At 41.1% G+C, this 21,844-nt stretch overlaps 1 protein-coding gene across 1 annotated transcript in view; it reads right to left on the reverse strand.

Annotated features, from left to right (window-relative positions):
- CENPN (centromere protein N) overlaps positions 1–21,844 on the reverse strand; it is a 668,201-nt gene that overhangs the window by 621,768 nt on the left and 24,589 nt on the right. Inside the window, exon 2 of the mRNA XM_044081800.1 lies at positions 5,866–6,047. Within this exon, the coding sequence (XP_043937735.1) occupies positions 5,866–6,036 (171 nt within the window). The 5' untranslated portion in view covers positions 6,037–6,047. The remainder of the gene's footprint in view (positions 1–5,865; positions 6,048–21,844) is intronic.

Below are 21,844 nucleotides of genomic sequence, written 5' to 3' on the forward strand. Positions count from 1 at the left end.
ATATATATATATATATATATATATATATATATATATATATTTTACAGATTGCGAGTGTTCAGCTTTGCCTGAAAATTTTACTCCTTAACATAACAGTATTCTGCACGTAGTTTACATACTTAATATTTAGTTTGCTTCTTCCCTTTTAAGATCCAACTAATTGTTTTCTTTTTACAACATTCAATAATTGTTACAGTTGGTTTAGATTTTGACTTCCATTTTCTAGCAATTACTTTGTTAGCAGCCAACAGCATTAAACTTAGCAGGCCTTACTAAGTCTAGGCAATTCAGTTACAATAAACTGGCACAACAATCAGACTACAAGACAGGTACATTACATGAATCATTCCTTGCCTTACTATTTGAAGTACTCCGTCTTGAAAGAAGCCAACTTCCTGAGACTAGCAGGATGTAACAGAGTAATACAGGAACCTCTTCCCCTCAGTGTCCTTATACAAGTGTGATTTACTGTGTTTGGGGTTTAGGACTCAAGGGGAAGTGTTAATCCTCCCTTATGCCTCATTTCTGCAAACTCTATTACACATTTGTTCTCACCCATTTAAGTCTCAAGACTCAAGGTTAGGTATCAATTCCGTAATAACCAGACATTTTAAATTGTTAACATATGGTAAAAAAAATCTGGGGTCCTGTGTTTAACAGGCATATTTCTTCATACTAATGGAAATAAGCTGGCTTATAAAGCAATTTAATTACAGATATAAAACAGATGACCAACAGGCAAGAAGAAAACAAAACCAACTCAATATCTAAAGAGAATATTACGATATTTTAAGTCAGTGTTCCAAGCATCTGCCTGCAGCAAGGTTTATCATTTAGAAATTCTGTCCACACAAATACTGATGGGTTTTGTCCAGCTGCAAACATTAGTATCAATAGATTACCAGCTGTTACAACCAGAATAATTTACAATGGTGGCAGATATGAGATTCTGTACTGGGGTCATTCATTCATTCTGATAGGTGTGGACAAGTTGGCACAGAGTCAGGCAGAAAATTTGCAAGACGACCCTTAGTACATTAGATAGTTTAACAAAATGACTAGTTTTACCATAGGTTAACTACAGGTCATCACTGAAACTCATCTATTCTATTGGCTTCTTTAGAAAAGCCACAATTTAATTGCATGCTTTCATCCGGATATTTCTTTGTTTAGGTTTTCTAATGCTACTGTTGCTTTTACTCTAGGTTAAACCAGACAAAATAAGACCTTTACAACTTTCCAGTTTAATGGGAAAGAGGAGATTCTACACTTTGTGGGAGAAAATTACTTTGTCTTACACATACCGAGTCACAGAATGTACTAGAATTGTTTAATCTTACTTACCACACAGTTTGCATAGTAATCATGAGATTCAGTCCTGTACAGGCAAATGGCCAACTTTATTTTAGTTTGAAACCACATCTAAATGTGCCCTCTTAAAAACTAGAATTTAAGATAAGTGTGTAGGTGTATATCCCTAAGCATTTTAGTATAGCAGCATTCATCTTATTTCCATGGTTAGTTTTACAGTTGCACATAACTATATTACTTTCAGAGCCCATTTTCTTACTAAACACTCATAAGTTTAGCTGGACTGTCTCGCATCAGGGCAAGAAGAGAAGAGGTGTCATTTTTAATCTTGCATACCAAGACATAGTAATTTATTCAGCATCCACTTTTATATTTCATGTACATATACTTTTAATATAGATGCATACAAAACATTATATAAGTATTTTTAATAAACCTGCCTTACCTTCATCAGAACCTCTGTGTGAATTTGTTTCCACAAATCTCAACCACATACATATGATTATCATTTCAATGTTTTACAGGCCCAAGTAGATCAATAGCTCACATGTTCAAGACCTACATTTTATAAATTGGGTTACAGCTCAGACAATTGATGCTTCACCTAGGACTGAGTTCATAGCTTTAACTTTGACACTGTAAAAATTAGTTTACTGCAGAAATTTCATCAAGCTAATAGCAAACTGGCAAGGTGTTCAATCTCTCAACTAAATGACTTTGGTTTAGAAATAAATGCAGAACACCATAACAGTTGGTTGCTAGGGGATGGCAAAGAAACTGGTGGCCTGGAAGAATCTGAGGGCATCTGTACCGCACAACCAACACCACAGGGAGCTCGGATTACAGAATAATGCCAAGTACTTCAACAGCAAGCCTCAAGCTTGAACAGGAGTTTAGTCGAGAGTGACCAGGGCAACATGCTTACTCAAACATGGAAGGAATAGGTCTACATAGGCTGTGATATACTGCCAAGGAGGACTGAAAAACTAGTACAAAATGACAGATGGGGTAGAAACGAGTGGATGAAGTGACAAAGGTAGGTAGCCCTCGCAACGATTAAAAAAATGTTTCTATAGTTATCTATTAGAAGTGCTGCTCTTATTTTCTTTATAAATGTGACAATCCAATACTTCTAAAAGTTCTTTATGTCTTCTGTTATACCAATATTGGTATAACAGGAGTCCTAAACATTAAGTTACTTTGGCAGAAACCATAACAGATATATACTCACCGTTTCAGTTCATCTGTTAGGAAGCCTTAGGCAGAGATCAACCGTTCAAATGTCTTCTGTTACCCCAGCTGGGCATCATTTTCTCTTGCTCCAACACTGGTGGCTGAGCTATCTCAATGCACTGGGTATCCTCAAATCTTGAGGGTGTTCCAGAGAGTGAGTGCATAAGCATAAACCACAAAAAATTAAGCAACAAATCACTCAAACTTTACTGTCTCTGCAGATATTCCTTCTAATATCCCCGCAGTCCCCTTTCAAACAGGGAAAGGGAAAATTGAGTGGGTACATGGAAAAGTAGATGGACACAGATGTTTCATCATTATGGTAACTACATACAATTGTATACATGATCCAGTCCAACTACTTCAGTACTAGGACAGTCCTAGCAGGTAATAAAAACACCATACGTCTGATGACACTCATCTAGAACATGGACATAGACCCAGAAATTAAAGATTGCGAGTATGCAGAGAACCCAATGTCACAGCAGCACAAATGTCAAGTGAAAGTTTTTTTTTTTTTTTTTTTTAAGAAGGCCTTTGTGACAGCCACTGCTCTTTAACAGCATCTTTTAAACTTACCTAGATAGTCTTTATATTTTTCACAGAAAACTCCGATATATCAGTCAGTGAGACAGCTTGACTTTAGAGACCTTTTTACCTAGTTTGTTCACACAGGAATCAAAAAATGCTCACGTTTCCCAGAATTTTTAGTTCTGTCCAAAATAAAAAGTAACTGATGATGAACATCTAGACATATTAACATACTACTCATAGTTTGAGAAGAGGAAAACAGGCAAATTGACCATAATAAAATGTGTCATATTTCAAACTTTACTGAAAGTAGCCAATAACACTGTCTTTATAAAGGATGAGATAAGGTGGCTTTGAAGATCAAGGTAGAGGTGCAGACCATTACGGGATCTTGGGAAGGAGTTACAGCCTGGGAAAAGTTTAAAGGTGTCAAGCTGAACAGTGCCCATGTCATATATCTTAGAATATTTTGAAGTGACCCCCACGGAGCAAAGGGGGAGGAGGCCCTGACTGTGAGTAAGGCAACTCATGTTTCAGTAGTGACAACAGATTTGGTTATGGTGGATAGAGTGTGGCCCTTGCCAGCTCATCCATCCTTAAGGAAGGGAAGTAGATGTGGCTCATTACCTGGGTGGCAGCTAAAATGAGAACTACATTTTTCACCCAAAGAGAATAGGCCTATTTTGCCTGTGCCATCCAGTGGTATTTACCATCCACCTGGGAGAAGAATTGTGGAAACATGGATACCTTGCCCTTCTACAGAGCTGCTGCATGTGATATAAGCTACAGGGGTATGTATGGAAGGCTGGCCAGCTTACAAAAACTAACCCTACTCTCTACCACCAAACTTGCATAACTCATTGACGGATGGGACTAATGTGTCTGTCCCAGGGAACGGATAGGTTCTAAGGCTCTTTCCCTGGTACAGGAATGCGTCTGGCCTCGGCTCCAGTGTGGGCAAAGCAACTGTGCACTTGAGTGAATGAGTGAGTGAGTGAATGGGTTTCCTTGCTCTACCTGGAGTGAATGGGTTTCCTTGCTCTACCTGGAGAAGGGCCTGGTACACTCTTCCAGAAAAGAAAATTGTGAGCCCCTGTGGAGCCTCTATAGCCATTCCTCAGGAAGATTAACAAATGGATAAATTGTGTGCAAGTGTAAAAGTTACTGGATAAGTCAGAAGGATCAGAAAAAAAAGATAAAGTTCTTGAAGCTGTAAACAGATCTCATAATTTGTAAGTAGGGTTACGCTCAAGATGGCTTTTTTTAATTGACAAAACTGCAACATTTCCAAAGCAGTCAGTTGAATGTGAATCTATGGGCTTTCAGTTCTTTTCAGAGTAATAAATATGAAACCATCAAATGCTCTGACTTTGATATAGAAATGTATATTCTTTTTAGGTCTGAAGTGATTTTTTTGTATGTCGTTGCATAAAATGACATTAAAATTCAAGTTGTCTTTGCTCCTTTGGCTGTGAAAGTAGCAGCCAAGTTTCAGGGAGCCAAAAAAATAAATTAGTAGTTTGGGAATAGTCTACTGGAAAATGGTCAGTTAAGAACTGGGTTAACCACTTCATAAGAATCCCAGTTTCCACTGCTGGAACAACTGTGTGAAAACAATACCTAAACCCGGGTGGAGGATTTAAGTCTTAAATAGAATATGATCTTTGAAGAAAATGGCAGGTTGCTAGAATTTATCTTCTACGATAAGCAGACGTCAACTTCTGCCATATCACAAACTTGAGATTACAAACAATGCAGAATGGGATAATTTACCAGCTGGCCATTCACATTATTCATTCTCAGTTTATTGTTAAACTGAAGAGAGTTTGGGAGCATTAAGGCTTTTAAATGTGTTTTACTGTGGATTCACAATATAATTCAGAGTAAAGTGCATTATCCTAAGAATCAAGTGATTTGAAAGTGAAGGCTTTGTATCTGCTGCAGGATGAGTTCCAGAGGGAGTGTACCATTGGGGTAAGACTGGGGCACTTCTCACAATGGTGTAACAGTTTCTGCATGTTTATTTTAAATTGGTGAACTCATGCCAATGTAGTCGTTTAATAATGAAAGGGCAGATAACTTAGTAATTTTATTGAAACATTGTTCTAGTTTGTTCAATACACTGGAGTACAAGTTGGTGGAAAAAGGGGCAGCATAAAGACTGCTGGGTAGCAGGTAGGCAACTGCTGCAGCTTTCTGGGCAGTGTCAGTTAAGTATGTCCTGACTCTACAGGAGACAGCTTTTAATAGCCTGCTGGATGTTAAGAGTTCATCTATGGTAACTTCTAAGAGGTTGATAAGAGGTATTTTCTGATGTTGTCAATGTACATTTACTATGCATATTCCACAAAGCAAAGAACCTTGAATTGCATGACAAAAACGAGTACAGACTTGCACATATCTAAATAGAACAAAACAAGGAACTGCCAGACCTTGCCAGCGTCTTACTGAATGGGCTGAGTGAGGTAGGATTTGGTGTGGAAAGCATTGCAAGGTGAAATACGTAACAGATGCTGAAATGCTTGACAAATATGAATATTACAATTTATGAGAACTGCTGCTTTGCAGTTTATTAAAGGAGTATCCTAATAGCAATGTAAAATGAGAGATAATGCACACATTAGGACTACAAGATGACAAGAATGTAAAGGCAGACAGGAGTAATGGGGTTAAAAAGATACCTCAGTTGAAACTTTATCTGAGCACTGCCCTAGAAACAAAATACCTTACAGCACTGCAAGCAAAGACAGAATTAAGAAAATTTGTCAGATGTCGCAAGATCTTTTTTACCTCACAAAGGTTAGAAATTTGTTGAGCAACTGTTTCTTTACTCTTCTCAAAACTAATTTTCTTAAGTTGACTCTCTGATAAAACTCCCCACGTATTCAGCAGTTTGGGAATCTTATCTGTGGACATTCTTAGGATTAATCCTTTCACGAGCTGCAGTGCTGTAGGATCCATGTTCAGATAACCTAGAACAAAATGAGCACAATGTCACCTCTAAAGCACAGCACAACAAATTCCATATTCTGCAGGTTCTAGCCAGAGTACAATAATTCGCAAATACAATAAAAGTACATTTTATTCTGGGATGATCTAGTATTTCCTTTTTAGACCAAGTTCAGTTTATTGGTGTGCCTTGGAAGGAAGTACTCCTTCTCAAGTGAATTTAGTAACCTAACATTATGCCTAACTGACTGGTGAAGCTCTCGATTTCTTTGGTAAATAAGCAGGCAAAACAAACAAAGAACAGAGGCCCCAAAACAGGGATAAATTGTAAATGTATTACTGTAATTCAGTTAAGCTAGGAGGACAGATTTTACACCAAATGCACCTGATGAAGAATTAGTAGTATGAAACTGTACTGCAGAGCATTACTGACCAACTGTAATCCTCAGCAATTTACCTGAAAATATGAAATTTTGAAACAGACATACCAGACAAAAATCAGGGATAAATCAGGGATAGTTGAGCTAAAATAGGAAATTTTGAGAGAGACATACCAGACAAAAATCAGGGATAATTGAGCTATGGTAACCATTAAATTCCAAAAAAAACACACACAGAAATGCAGTCAGGAGAGTCAATACTGTACAGCTATAGTATTATATTCTCTCTCTGATACGTGTTCTTTGTGGATTTGGAACAAGACTCAGCTCAGAAGTAATGACAACATTCTGCTGTGTAGACAACCCTTCACCCTGAGCACATGCAAAACAGCATTCTCCAAAATATCTGCTGTATGGAATGATATTCCAGACAATATTAAGAACCTTGAGAAATTAAAAAAAAAAAACACAGAGATACCATCTGCTTAAACAGAACATATTCAAATGTTATAGGGACACTAGATAATGGCATTGTAAGCTAAAGAGTTATATACTTACCATAACTTGGCATCTGTGCTATCCAGTGTCATTATTAATCACTGATGGGTCTTGGATCTGACCTCTGATCCAAGACAGGAACTTCTCAGTCCGACCCTGTGCTCAAGCTCCTCCCCTTCCCATGATCCCTTGCTACATTCTAACCCTCAGATTGAATTTGCTAAATTAGTAGAAACGCAGAAATAACTGCACTAGAAGGTCAAAGATTTGTTCATCCAATATAAGCCAGAGCAACCGCGCCCGAACCCCAAGAAGGAAGGGGGGGGGGCAAGAATATGATGAATGATGACACTGGACAGCACAGATTCCAAGTACATAACGCTGATGCCATCAGTGTCATTATTCATAAGTAGGGGTCAGAGTCCACAGCTACTAATGTATCCTGGGTGGCCTCAAGAAGTATATGCCGGAACATGGAGGAACCAAAGGAAGCCCTGTTCCTAGACACCAAGTCATATTTGTAGTGCAAAATGAAAGTGTGTGGATTAGACCAAGTTGCAGCAGCACAAATCTCAACAAGGGAAAGTCTAGCCAAGAAGGCAGATGACATAGCAACAGACCTAGCAGAATTTGCCCTAACTGGTCTAGATCATTCTAATGTCTACCAGCATAAATTAAATTAAAGAAATACTACTAGCAATCCACCTAGAAATAGTCACTTTGGAAACTGCCTGGCCTTTCCTGTTTTGAGAGAAGGCCACAAAAGAGATGGCCCGACTTTCTAAACTCCTCAGTCCTTTTTAGATACAAACATAATTGCCTGTGAATGTCTAAACAATGCAATATATATTCTCCTTTATTAGAATAATTAGGAAAGATAGACAATTGAATCAATTGACTGAGATTAGCTTCTGATGCCACTTTAGGGAGAAAGGAAAGATTAGTTCTAAAGGACACCCTATCCTTATGAAAAATCATGAATGAAGGCTTAATGCACAGAGCCTGAAGTTCCAAAATCCTCTTGGCAGAAGTAATGGCCACTAAAAAAGGACTCATTCCAGGAAAGGAATTTAAATGTCAAATGAACCAGCTGGTTCAAAAGGTTTTTGAGTCAGGGACTGCAGCACCAAGGTAAAATCCCATGGTGGAGAAGGATCCTTAATAAGAGGTCTAAGAAAAACTGCCTGATGATCTGGAAAAACTCGCTCCATCCTGAAAAAGGGAAGACAAGAAGAGCAAAATATCAGGAAAAGGCTTTGCACAATTTGGAGAAAAAGGTAGGCTCATTGTTTATCTGGAAATTAGAAATGGGAGCCAACTGGAGCTGAATGGTAGAAAAACTCACCCCATCCTGAAAAAGGGAAGACAAGAGCAGCAAAATATCAGGAATAGGTGCTGAAAAAGGGTCCAGATTTTGTTGTTTGGCCCAAATAGAAAACCTTTTCCATTTACTGAAATTACACTCTTTTCATAGAAGTTTTTTGAGAAGCTAAAATAATACTCCTCGTTGGGGAAGGAAGTCTTGACTGCGAAAGGGATTACTGGAACTGGAGAAACCATGCTGTTAGACAAAGGGTCTTGAGATAGGGAAATTGAAGCCCCCAGGGATGGGAAATGAGATCAGAGACGGATCGTATATCCAAGGGAGGATATTTCATTTCAGAGGAAGAAAAAGGGGAGAACCCGTCTGAAAGGGGAATGAAGGGAGGGAGAGGATGGGGAGGAGGCAGAAGGATTGAAGGACTTTGCATATCAGGAGAAGAAGCATAGAGACTACCAGGATGCCAGTTTACTTACTTATTGACATTTAACCGGGTTGGTCTAACTGAGCCAGGGTCCCATTTTCAGTGGAGACCTGAGGAGGAAAGCTCCAGAAATAATACAAGTAATTATATTTACAAAATAAAGTAGGATAACATAGATATAGTACAAGTAAAAAATTTGTGCACAGCACTACAATGCATAAGTGAAATAACAGTTAAGTACAATTTCCAAAATTTGAGAACAGTATATAAAGAACAGGCCAAACAATTAAAAGGTTTAGAGAATACGACACGAAGAACAGTATGAATGCAGTTTGCTAGAGCAAGTAGGAGGAAAAAAAAAGTTGATGGGGAAAAGCAGAGAAGATGAGGAGAGTGGAGACTAGTTCAAGTGGGGGTTTGACAAGGCCATGACCAAGTCTTCAGGAGAAAAAGTTTTAAGTTCTTTCTTAAATAGGTATTTATGCTGAATGCTTCTTATGTTGAGAGGGAGTGAGTTCCAAACATGGGCTACAGAGTATTTGTAAAGGGCCGTAAGGTTTCTGATGGGTTTGTATAACTGAAGGAGGCATTTACTGGCAGTACGGAGGTGACGAGGGGGGTTATGAGAGACTAAACTGGAGATGGAGGGACAGTTTGAGGGTTCATATAGGATAGTGTGTGCAATATGTAGCTGGGGTATAAGTAGCTGTTTGGAGAATTCTGGCCATTGGAGTAACTTAAGGGCAAGACAGTGGTGAGATTTCTAAAGAAGGCTGGCAGTAAATCTGGCAATTTTATTACAAGTTTGCTCTAGTTTAGAGATAAGAGATATGTTTGAACATGAGTAAGGACAGGGACAGCGTAAATAAAGCAGGGTAGGAGTAGGGCCTGAGTGAGGGAGGCTTTGGAGGAGGGTGACAGAAATTTCTGATTACAAAACAAGTCCAAGTTTCTGGTGGGTCTTTTTTACACTTTGTTGAATATGAATATCAAATTTTAATTCATAGTCAATGATAACTCCAAGTAGTTTAGTATGGGGTTCAGGTTTAATAATGGTGGTGTTCTTGAGAGAGGATACAGAGAGAGAAAGAGGCTTTGCGCTGGGCAAGTGTTTAGGGAGAAAGAGGAGGAGTTTGTTTTTTTTCGGATTTAATATGAGTTGATTGTCAAGAGAGCCAGGTTTCAGAGGAAAAGGTTTGTTGAGTGACAGCTAGCAGATCAGGGATGTTGTGGGCAGAGCTAGTAGATCAGGGATGTTGTGGGCAGAGGTAATGAGGGTAGAGAAGTGTAGAGAGGTTGGTAGCAGACTGAAGTTTATTAGTGAATATATTAAACAGGTGGGTGCCCAGATTTGATCCTTGGGGGAACCAAGTATTAACAGGGAGGACTGGAGAAAGGACAGTTTGTCAGTGGACAGATTGCTGCCTGCCAGAGAGAAAGCTAGAAAACCAGTTGGAGGAGGTAGAGAGAGATGTAGGTCTGAGAGTTTAGTTAGAAGTTTAGAATGAGACACAGTATCGAAGGCCTTTGAAAGATACAGGAAAAGACTGGAGACGAGGAGGTTATTGTCACGGGCTTCAGCTATTATTATTGGGTAAAGGACAGTAATTCAGTAGAAGTGCTATGGTGGGGCCTAAAGCCATGTTGGGTAAGAGTGAGAAGACTTATCGAAAAGATGTTTGAGTAGCTGAACTTGGACGCACTTTTCCAAGATTTTGAATAGGTGGAATAGGATAGCAATTGGTCTAAAGTTAGAAGGATCTGTAGAGTTGCCGCCTTTGTGAAGAGGGATAGTATAGTAGGATTTCCAAATGTCAGGGACCAGGGCTTCTGAGATGGAACAGTTAATAAGAATACAGACATAGGGTAGGCGATGGATTGTGCAGCTATTCTTAGGAAACGAGGGGGTAGTTGGTCTGCTGAGGGTAAGCAGGGTTTAAGTTTAAAGGAGAGATTTAATTGTACTAATTGGGACTGGTTAAAGAAAAAGCTTTGGGGAGAGAACTAGACAACAGTTGTGAACTACAGCGTCCTGGGAGAGCCCCTTATTGGGGGGGGGGGGTCAAAGCACAGTAATTGCTGCATTTATGGTTGACTGGGAAGGCAAACAAAATTGTAGTAAGATTGACCCAAACGATTGAAAATTAGTCTTGCCACTAATGGAGAGATGGGCCTGCTCAGTCAGTCAGTTAACACGTTGGAACTTCCGGGTATATGTGTTGCAAGAAAGCGCCTAGAGACATCACCCATTCTCAAACTCTCATGGCCTCTCTACACAGGCGATAAGACAGTGTTCCCCCCTTGCTTGTTGATATACCAGACAGCAGCCATGTTTTCTGTCTGAATTGCTATGGTCCTCAGAGGGAGGCAATCCTGATAGGCTTGCAAAGTTAGGAATGCTCTCATCTCCAGGAAGTTTATGTACAATTTGGTCTCAATGGGGGACCATGTGCCTTGAACTGTCTTGCCCTGAAAATGCCCCACCCCACCAAGGAGGCCCGAGAATGAAGCCACCAAGCAAGATGATTCCTGCACACTTGAGTCAATTTTATGGTCAGGGACATGCGGTGATACAGAATGGACCACTGGACTTCCAGGGTCCAATGGAGAACTCAGATGCAATACCTGCAAGAGGCACTAAATGAATGGCAGCCACCATCGAGCCTAACGTTTGGAGGATCAAGTGAACAGACAGACTTGCCAGACTTAGCAAAAGAGAGACTTTATCTCGAATCAGCTGAACCCTGCGAGGAGTCAGTGCTGCAGTTTCTGGCATTGTGTTCAGTTGGACCCCGATGAACTCCATATTTTGATTCATAACTAGATTGGATTTGGGAAGATTCACCATGATGTCTAGAGACTGGAAAAGACTGAGGACATACCTGCTGGCCAGAGATTGGCGATGCCTCGTGGGAGCTGTGAGGAGCCAACTGTTCAGGTATGGAAAAACCTGGAAACCTTGCAGTGGGAGATGAGCTGCCACCACTTCCATACATTTCGTAAAGACCTGGTGTGTGGGGTGGGGGGGGCACTGTGGGAAGTCCAAAAGGCAGGGCTCTGAACTTGTAATGATTGGCCCCAACCAAAAGCGTAAACGTCTCCTGGAGCATCTGTCTATCTTTATATGATAGTGGATCAAGGACATGCACTGAGCACATCCAACTGCCCTTGTTCAGGAGAGGCAGAATGGGCTGAACAGTGACCATCCAGAACTTGGACTTGACAGAAAAATTTAGCTGCTGAGGTCCAGAATCGGATGCAGGTCCTCAGTCTTCTTGGCACCAAAAAGAAGAGAGAGAGTAAGTTCTGGATCCTCATTGTGCTATGGGACCTCTTGGATGGCTCTTCTTCGAAGGTCTTGAAGCTCGAGATAGGTAAACTCTCTTTGGCAGGGTGGAATGTCAAGGAGAACTTTCTGGATTGGAGGGGGCTGAGAAAAGAGAATGGAGTAACCCAAGGAAATGATTTTTAGCACCCACTGATACAAAGGTGAGACTTGTCCAGGCTATTGGGTGAAGGGAGAGTCATCCTCCAACTGCCTCCAGGGCAAGACAGCTGGGCAGCATCTCAAGAACTCTGAAAGGGCTTATCAGAGAAAGGTTCCTGGCAACCCTGGTTTTGCAGACCCCCTCTGCCCCTGGGGTGGTGTCTGCCACAGAATCCCTTGCCCTGGACTGCAGAAGAGGATTTCTGGGGATCGTCCTGAAAGGAAGACAGAGTCCTCCAGAACTAAAGTTTCTTACTTCGTCTCTTGGTCTTAGAAAAGGGCTCCTGGGGAGTAGAAAACTTGATCCCTGCTGAGGAAAAAGAGACTTGCCTTCCTGCTCACTGCAGGTCAAGTTTTCCTTAACAGGCAGTCCAAACAAGGTGGAACTGTCAAAGGGGGTTTTAGTGAAAGACACCTTAAAGGGTTCCACAAACCCACAAAATCGAAGCCAGGCATGCTATCAAATAGCAATGCTGGTGCCTACTGTTCGAGAGGTGGTCTCAGCAGTATTGGAGATCAACCTCATCGAAGCCTTAGCTAAAGAGGTTAGAGTAGACAGCCTTGGAGAGACTAGTCTGAGACTCCTTGGAGGGAACAACTCTGACGGGGAAGTGGTAAGCTCAGAGACCAAATCTCTCTGAAGCCAGGTAAAATGGGCCAAGTAATTAGTTGCTCTCAGTCCAAAAGTATATGAGGGAGACGCACGCTTTCTGAAATGGTTGATTGCCCGAGACTCCATGTTTGGCAGATGGACAGAGGAGCTTTGCTCAGCTACCTCCTTCTTAGTAGCAGCTGCCACCACAGTGGCATCGACAGGTACCCCTTTGCTTCAAAATGTTCCATCCTTGGGAAGACTGAGGAATTTGTTGGGTTTTTTTTGAGCATAGGTTCCAGTGTCCGGCTCCTTCCAAGCCCTGCTGGTGATAAGGTCCACAAGCGCGACAGCAGGGGGGGATTCCAGGTAGATGGGCCCATCCCGAAGGCCTTCAGGAACACAAATTCCTCTGAAGACGGGGTTGGGGAAGACCAACTTGAGAACTTAGAGATGTCCCCGAAGGAAACTTCCTAAGGTGAAAGTCTGGAGGACCCATCTCCCTCCTCAAATAAGTGTCCTCAGTGAGGAATTCTCTGGGGGGTGTCCAAGTGCCACCTTCTGCATGTTCTCTTCTGAGGGGATTCCTCCACAGTGGGCTCAAGGGAGGACTCAGTGCCCACCTGAAGGCACTCACTGGAGGGCTGACCCTGGATGGACGATGGCACCTCAGCACCCAAACCGGAAAGGGGCTGGGGAGGACCTAGAGAAGGAGAGGCAACTGCCAAACTGGAGAAGGTCTTCTCTACAACCCAGAATGCCAATGTACTGGACGAGGCTCCCCCTCTCTCCAGTGGCGAAGGCCACCTGGGAATGGAGGAGGGGACCCTGACGTAGCACCAAAGCCCCCCCGATATCAGCCCCATGCTGTCCAGCACCAAAGCCCCCAAGGAAGGGAATGGACCAAAAAATCTGGACCAGAACCCACACCCAGGAAACTCTCACAGACTTCTTGGAGGCGAGGCAAAGCCTGTTCCAATAGCAGCAGAACAGAACCAGCCAGGGACCCTGATGGTGTTGAGAAGGGGGGGGGGTACCCATCACAGTCAGACTCTCATTAGAAATCCCCTGGTCCTGACATTCCAAAACCAAGGGATTGGAAGAAGAGCGTGGAGTCCTGCAGATGGAGAGGGTCTCCTAGCCACATGGAAAAACGTGAGGGGGAATTCTCAACTAATCAGGAGGGGAGGTAAACTAACTAAACTACCAATATATAAAAGTACAAACAAAAAAAAAAAAAAAAGAAAAGAAAGCACAGCTAGCCTGAGCCTGGACCACGTCTGAAGTGTTTCAGCAGCAAAAGAGATCCGAGGGTTAGAAGGTAGTAAGGGATAATGGGAAGAGGAGGAGCTTGAGCTCTGCATCTGTCTGAGAAGCTGCTGGCTCAGATCAGAGGTCAGACCCAAGACCCATTGGTGATGAATAATGACATAGATAGTATCAGATCAAAATGTTTTGTCTTTTACTGTTAATTTTACAACTGGAGTGACAAATTGAGCTCTTACAGAATACTGTCCACCTTTCTAATTTTGCATCCAGTGACAGATTGTATTGCACAATGCTTTAGCCAACAAAATTACTCACTGCCTGGGCACACTACCTACCTCTACTTTAGCATCTAAGCAAGTCATGTATACTGTATACAGTGAATATAAAGTGTACACACACCTGTTAAAATGCCAGGTTTTTGTGATATAAAAAACGAGACCACAATAAATCATTTCAAAACTTTTCCCACCTTTAGTGTGACCTATAACCTGTACAATTCAGTTGAAAAACAAACCAATCTGTTAGGGGAAAAATATAAAAAACATACAATGAGCTGGTTGCATAAGTGTGCAGACCCTTAAATAAAAGGGTGCTTCAACAAAGTATTAGTTTAACTACAACATTCAGTCTTCTTGGGTACACACCTGCCATCAATTAGAGGCTCTGATTAACCCCAAATAAAGTTTAGCTGTCCTAGTAGGATTTTCCTGACATTTACACAGTTGCCCGTTACAGCAAAAGTCATGGTTTGCAGAGAGCATACAAAGCAAAGGGATCTCATTGCTGAAAGGTATCAATCAGGAGAAGGGTACAAAAAAAATTCCACAGCATTGGATATACCATGGAATACAGTGAAGAGTCATCAAAAAGTGGAGAAAATATGGGACAACAGTGATGTTGCAAAGAACTGGACATCTCCCCAAAACTGACAAAGACAAGACAAAAACTGGTCAGGGAGGCTGCCAAGAGACCTACAACACTGAAGGAGCTTCAGGATTTTCTGGCAAGTACTTGTTGTGTACCACATGTGACATCAATCTCCAGCATTCTCCAGATGTCTAGATTATGGGGTAGGGTTGCAAGACGGAAGCCTTTTCTTTACACAGAAAAACATTCAGGCCCGGCTAAAAAATTGTAAAGCAATACATCAAGTCTCCCAACAAAGGTTGAACCACAATTCAAAAGGTACATGTTGCGCAAAAACAACACTTCGCATCACCAAAAGAACACCATCCCCACGGTAAAGCATGGTTGGGGCAGTGGCATGCCTTGGGGTTGCTTTTCTTCATCTGGAACTGGGGCTTTAGTCAAGGTGGATGGAATTATGAACACTTCCAAATACCAGTCACTTTTGGCCCAAAACCTTCAGACTTCTGCTAGAAAGAGAATAAAGATGAAGAGGAGTTTCAGCTTTCAACACAAAAATGACCCCAAGCATACATCCAAATCAATAAAAGAATGGCTTCACCAGAAAAAAAATTAATGTGTTGTAAATTTTCTTTTACAAATATTTCACAATATTGGAATACTGATGTAAATGCCTGTTGCGGTTTACATACAGAATATGGTGCAGCACAATCTATTGTTTGCAAATGGCCTTGCCATAGTGGTCTGGGACATGGCTGAAGAGGGTCTTACCTGGCTATTAATGCATGCGTGAATGAATGAATGAATGAATGAATGAATAAATAAATAAATAAATAAATAAATAAAGCAAAGACTTTTGTTACTGGTGCATATGGTTCCAGTTGTCAGGACTTGCACTACAGTAAGCAGTTTTGTTCATTTCATCCCTCTGCCACTTAAGAGCATAACAATCTAGAACTTGAAAGTGCTACATTATTCTCATCTGGATTTAACTTGTCACAGAAGAAAGAAAGCAGTGTGTTACTCCTTAATGGGCATGTCTATCACTGAAAATATTTTAATTTTGTTTACGGATACGGAGGATAGTACACTGATCAGACTGAACATAGACTGATTTCTGGCACATTCCTGGCAAATATCACAATGGAATGTCTGGCCAAGAACAATTAGATTAGTTAAGAAAAAAATTGTGCGTTTACAACAATGGTTTATAATAAATAAAAAAATCCGTAAAATAGTTTCCTTTTAAAGAAAAAAAGGATCTTCGTAGACTTCAGGGAGACATTCTAGAGAAGGTAGTGCTGGCCAGTCGTAAGCATGCTTTGAACAAAGACATACCAGGCTCACTATACCCTAAATTTAGTCAGCATTTGGTAGACTCTCCATCCCACCATCAACTTACAAAAAATTCCCCAATTCCCTTGTACCACTACCCTTGAGGGCAAGTTGAACAGTGGGCTCTAGGACAAGCCATGTTGGAAGAGAGATTCACACTGCTAAATGTTAATGTTTCAGTTATGATGCATTTTACCGACATAGACTATAATTATGGAGAACACTCTCAAAAAGGAGAATCACAATGTTGGCAGTTTCTTCTCTAATGGGTTGTTTTATCTCCCACTAGGGAATTTGGTTATGCTGCCATATCTGGAAACGATAGAAATGAATCCTTAAGAAGATGGCAGCAGCTGTAAAAAAAAAAAAAACACCGAATTTCTATCGCCCGTATAGGGTCAAAAATACCTAAATGGGTAAAGGAGTGGAGCAGATTACGAGGGGGTTTATGGAGCTTATGCATGCAGCCCTGTTAAGAGAAAAAGTTTTAAAAACATACTGTTATTTGTCTTTTTCCTGTTCTTGCAAAGTGAACATGTTATTTGTTGGGATATGCCTATCAAAGATGGGCCTCATCTGTGAACAAAATGCAGCATTGCTTATCAACCTGAATGATATCTGTTTTCTGCATTTCAGAATAAAGAGATTTGGTTATAGCTCAGTGAAGCCTGGGATAAGGACGCACGGCCGAGTAAGAGTTAATTTACTAGGGCAGGCTGTGTGTCCTGGAAAATTTGAGCTACCGTTGTTGAATTGAACATTTTGTACTTCTTGAACATTCTGTACTAGCTGTGGGTTTGAGGTAATTTGTGATAAACATGTTTTTCCTATATGTTTTTCATAGCCAAGTGTCAACGGTCAGAAATGTAACAAAAAGTTGTTTTGCTTGCAGTATAAAAGTTGACGTCAGTAAACAAGTTGATCAGATCAGTCCAGACCAGACATCTTGGCCAACATGCTGTGTAATCTGGTTAGCTGCTAATAAAGGACAATTCATCACCTGAGGCAGATGCGACTCGTTTGAATTTTTTCTTCTGACATTTTGGTCCTTCGGACCGGAAACCTCTACGAAGATACGGATCAGATCGACAGAGAGACAGAAAAATCTGTGCAGGTGAGGGTTTCTCATCTTAAGATTCCCTCGACTGAAAGCCCTCCGACTGATTTGTCGTTGAAAAGAGGCCGGCCGCTCTCGGATCCCTATCTGAGGGACGGTTTCTGAACGAAAAGGGGAAACGGAGTCTCATCTGGTTCAGGTAGGATGAAAAATAAATTTCTTTTAATTTAATCGTCGACAAGATTTTATTTTTAGTTAAGGATGGGTAGGATTACTTGTTAAGATTATTTTGTTAGGGTCACCTGTTAAGATAGTCCCATTTTACCCTGTAAAATAATTTTGATACAGTCCTAAATACCTGAGGAAAAAAAAAAAAAAAAAAAGGGGAAGGTAAAATAAGAAATCTAGGGGAAACATGGGTTTGAGTTGCTGCAAGTGTGAGAGTGATGCCTGTTTAAATGTTGATGCTAAGTATATGAAAGGTTTAAACAAAAATAATGTTACATTTTTGAAAAAGTGGAAGTCGAGATATGATTTTGATGGTACACTGAATAAGAATGCCTGTGCAAAATTGGTTAGAGATTTGAAAAGAGATGCGGGAACTAGAACTAAAAAACAAAGACAATTGGGATTTCCCCAAGCACAAAAATGGTTAGAAGAGGCAAATAAACGAGCTATAAAAGAAAAACAGTGCAAGGAAAAAAAAGAAAAAAATAAATCAAAAGGGATCACTGGTGCCAAGTGGAAAAGTAGCTTTATTTTTAGATAAGAAGGATGAGCATACAGTTTGTGCGGTACAAAGGCAGGTAACTGCCCCACCATATGGGGAAATTGCTGCTGCTGTACCGGCAGAACCTCCTAAATATCAGTCTGAAGATGTAGGATCTGTACAGCAGGGTGGCTTATTGGCTGCTCAAGGACACGTTGTGACCCCACCAATTTACCCGCAAATTCCCGTAGTACCCAAGGCTGCTTTGCAACAGGTAGACCAACCTATACAGTTCAGGTCGGGACCAGCAGGGCAAGGACGTTGGGCCATTAAACTTTCTGACCACTCAGAAGCCCTTCCCTTAATACAAGTTGCAAACCCACAAGCAGGGGATGTTGGACAAGAGCCAACTATTTTAGCTTATCGTCCCTGGGCTAGAGAGGATATAAAACGAGCTACGGATGGTATTCCTCATCCCAAGGTTAATTTTCAAAAGTTTTCTGAGGACATAGTTGGTATATCATCTAAATGGTTTAGAAGTAGAACAAGTAGTGCGACAAATCCTGGGTCCAGATTGGCAGTTTGTGGTACTTGGACATGTAAGGCAGATGACGGCACTACATTAAAGCATAATTCTTGGGTGTTAGACGTGCGAGTCACTGATCTGTTGAAGAGAATTTCTGATAAGTGGCGTCCAAGAGCAGATTGGACAGTAATAAATCAGTGCATCCAAAATGATGATGAATCTGTAGATCACTGTATTGTAAGATTGACAGAAGTGTTCAATAACCATTGTGGAATGATGATTCCGCAGGATCAGACTACCGATAGTCCATACGAACAGCAATTGAAAAACACTTTTCTTAAAAGGTTGTAAGGCTCCGATAAATAGTTTTATAACTAAGCATATGGTTGATCACAGAACATGCAGACTGCAACCTTTGTTTGAATATGCATGGCATGCTGAGAGACATTTCAATTTAAAAAAGAAAAAGAAAGAAAGTACAAGTGTTAGCAGTAGGAGATGATGGTGGTATATTTTTGGTACAGGACCAAAGGGGGCAAGGGCGCCGTGGTGGCGTACAAAAACGTGGGGGCCAGAAATGGGACACGTCGTATAAACAGGGTGGACATTCAGAGGAATATCAGGGGAGGTTAAAACGTGGAGAATGTTTTAAATGCGGTAGACGTGGGCACTTTGCTGCTGACTGCGAAGAGTGGCAACATCTCCCACAGCTTCCGAACAAGGGCTCCGCATGACTATATGATAGTAAAGGAAGGTGCCAAATTCATTATTGTGATTATTGTAGAGAAGAAGAAAGCGAGAATGATTGTGTTGATGATGAGGCAGACACTCTCTGCGATGAATGTCAGGACACCCAGGAAATTAAGGAAGGGCGGGATTATGACTGAAGTCATAAACCTGGCACATTTGGGTATTGCTATGCATTTGGATCAAAAACCCATGATAGAGTTTTTGGTTGAGGGACAGAAAATGGAGTTTTTATGTGATTCAGGTGCATCGCGTACACTTTTGGGTCCAACAGTTCTACCCCCGAACTGCGAAACAGATGAGTTTGTCCTTGTCAAAGCGGCAAACGGGAAAATCTATAAGGAACCACTGTCTCATCCTCTATTGTTCACAGATCCGCAAACAAACCAAACTGTTAGGTGTAGGGTAATTATATCGAAAGTTTGTCCAGTTAATTTGCTGGGAAGAGATTTGATGCATTTGTTTGGAATAGCGGCAATTCCCATACCTAAAGGCATTGAGGCGAAAAGGTTAGCGAATGGCTTGGTGGTACAAGGAGTACAAGACTTGTTTTACTGGTATTGCCAGGACTTGATTTCAAACGGGCCGGGGAGGGTTGATACAGATTTGATCAACCTAGCTTTAAGTAAATCTAGGAGCGGGTCACCACAGGTTGTGGCGCACTTTCATTGTACTATGTACTACAGACAGGCCCCTAGTCCGGATAAAGAATTTGAAAAAGAATTCTTTAGGCACAAATGTGCAAGGATAATTTTGAATGATATGTTTTGCGATAAGCAAGGTAATACAGTAGTGACCTGTACTTTGACCAAGGAAATGAGTTCTTTATATCGCTCAGGTTATAGCCCATATATTTCAATTACTAAAGCGGTGGGGACACATTGGGTAGATTTGGCTAAAAAGGTAACAAATTGGGACACAATGTCCCAAAGTCAGTTGAAGGATCAACAGATCCAGGTACAAAGATTAAATTGGGTGACTTGGGCACAACCAAGTGTGCACCTCAGGGATAACAAAACAGAAATGGCATGACAAATCCTCCTAACTCAAGAGGAAGATAGCGCGTTAAGTGCCTTACCTGTAGATTTATGGTCAAAAGGTAAAGGGGATGTAGGACTGATAAAAACAGCAGGTGAAGTTTGTATAACTCCAAAGTCAGGTTTTAGACCTCGTAAGCACCAATACCCGCTAAGTAAACAAGCAGAGGAAGGAATTAAGCCAGTCATTGAGCAGCTAAAACAGGTAGGAATTCTTGTTGAATGCCCAGATTCGCCCTCCAATACTCCGTTGTTTCCTGTAAAGAAACCGGATGGGTCATGGAGCTTGGTTCAGGATTTACAAGCAGTTAATTTGGCTGTGATCCCAAGAGCACCGGTGGTCCCTGACCCCTATACATTACTTAAATGATTTATTACCTCAGCACAGATATTTTTCTGTCATAGATTTAAGCAATGCCTTTTTCTCCATACCACTACATAAGGAGAGTAGATTTTGGTTTGCATTCACTTAAAGGTAAAAGATACACCTACACCAGATTGCCACAGGGCTATTGTGAGAGTCCGACAATATTCGCACAAGAAATGGCTGCGAATTTAGCTCAGTTTGTTCCCCCAGAGGGAAGTCAGGATCTGTTGTATGTAGATGATATTTTGTTGGCCTCACCCACGCAGGAAAGTTGTAGAAAGGATACCCTTGCCCTTCTTAGTTTTTTAGCTGAGCAAGGACATAAGGTAAATAAAGAAAAGTTACAATTGTGGAAAGCACAAGTAAAGTACTTGGGTTATTTAATTTTGCAGGCAGGTAGACAATTGGAGAACAAAAGAAAAGCAATTCTTGAGGCACCTATGCCTACGACTAAGCGGGAGATGATGTCCTTTTTAGGTGTGACTAATTTTTGTAGAAGTTGGATCCCTAACTATGCTGAGGAAGTAGGGCCATTGACCGCACTGATCTATGATACTCCCATGGCGGCTAAGAATAACATACAGTGGACAAATAAGGCAATACAGGCATTTATTAGAATTAAGCAATTGATAGCAGGATCCTCTGTTTTGGGTTTTCCGAACTTTTCTAAGCAGTTTGTACAAATGGTTGATTTTAAGGGAGGATATATGACTTCGGTTCTAGTACAAGTACATGGGGATAAACAGAGGCCGATAGCTTTCTACTCCTCCAGATTAGATCCTGTTGCAAGGGCATTGCTGCATTGTGTTCAAGCTGTGGTGGCGGCCGCCATGGCAGTACAAGCCTCAGCATCATTAGTTTTGTTTCACCCATTACAATTGCGGGTTCCACATTCAGTAGCTACTATACTTTTGCAAGATAAGATAACCTTTTTATCTCCTAGTTGACACTTGTCGTGTATGACAGTGCTGCTGACACAGCCTCATATGACCATAGAAAGATGTACTACTCTTAATCCGGCGACACTTTTGCCGACTCCAGAAGAAGGTACTCCACACGTTTGTTTAGAGAGCATTCATGAAAAAGTACTTCCCCGACCAGATTTAACGGATATTCCGTTGATAGATTCTGATCTCGTTTTGTTTGTAGATGGATAAGCAAAGAAAGACACTGTAGGAAAAACACTAGTAAGGTATGCTGTCAC

The sequence above is a fragment of the Protopterus annectens genome, chromosome 8.part1 (genome assembly GCF_019279795.1).
Source record: "Protopterus annectens isolate FY-2018-M chromosome 8.part1, PAN1.0, whole genome shotgun sequence".
NCBI lineage: Eukaryota > Metazoa > Chordata > Ceratodontiformes > Protopteridae > Protopterus > Protopterus annectens.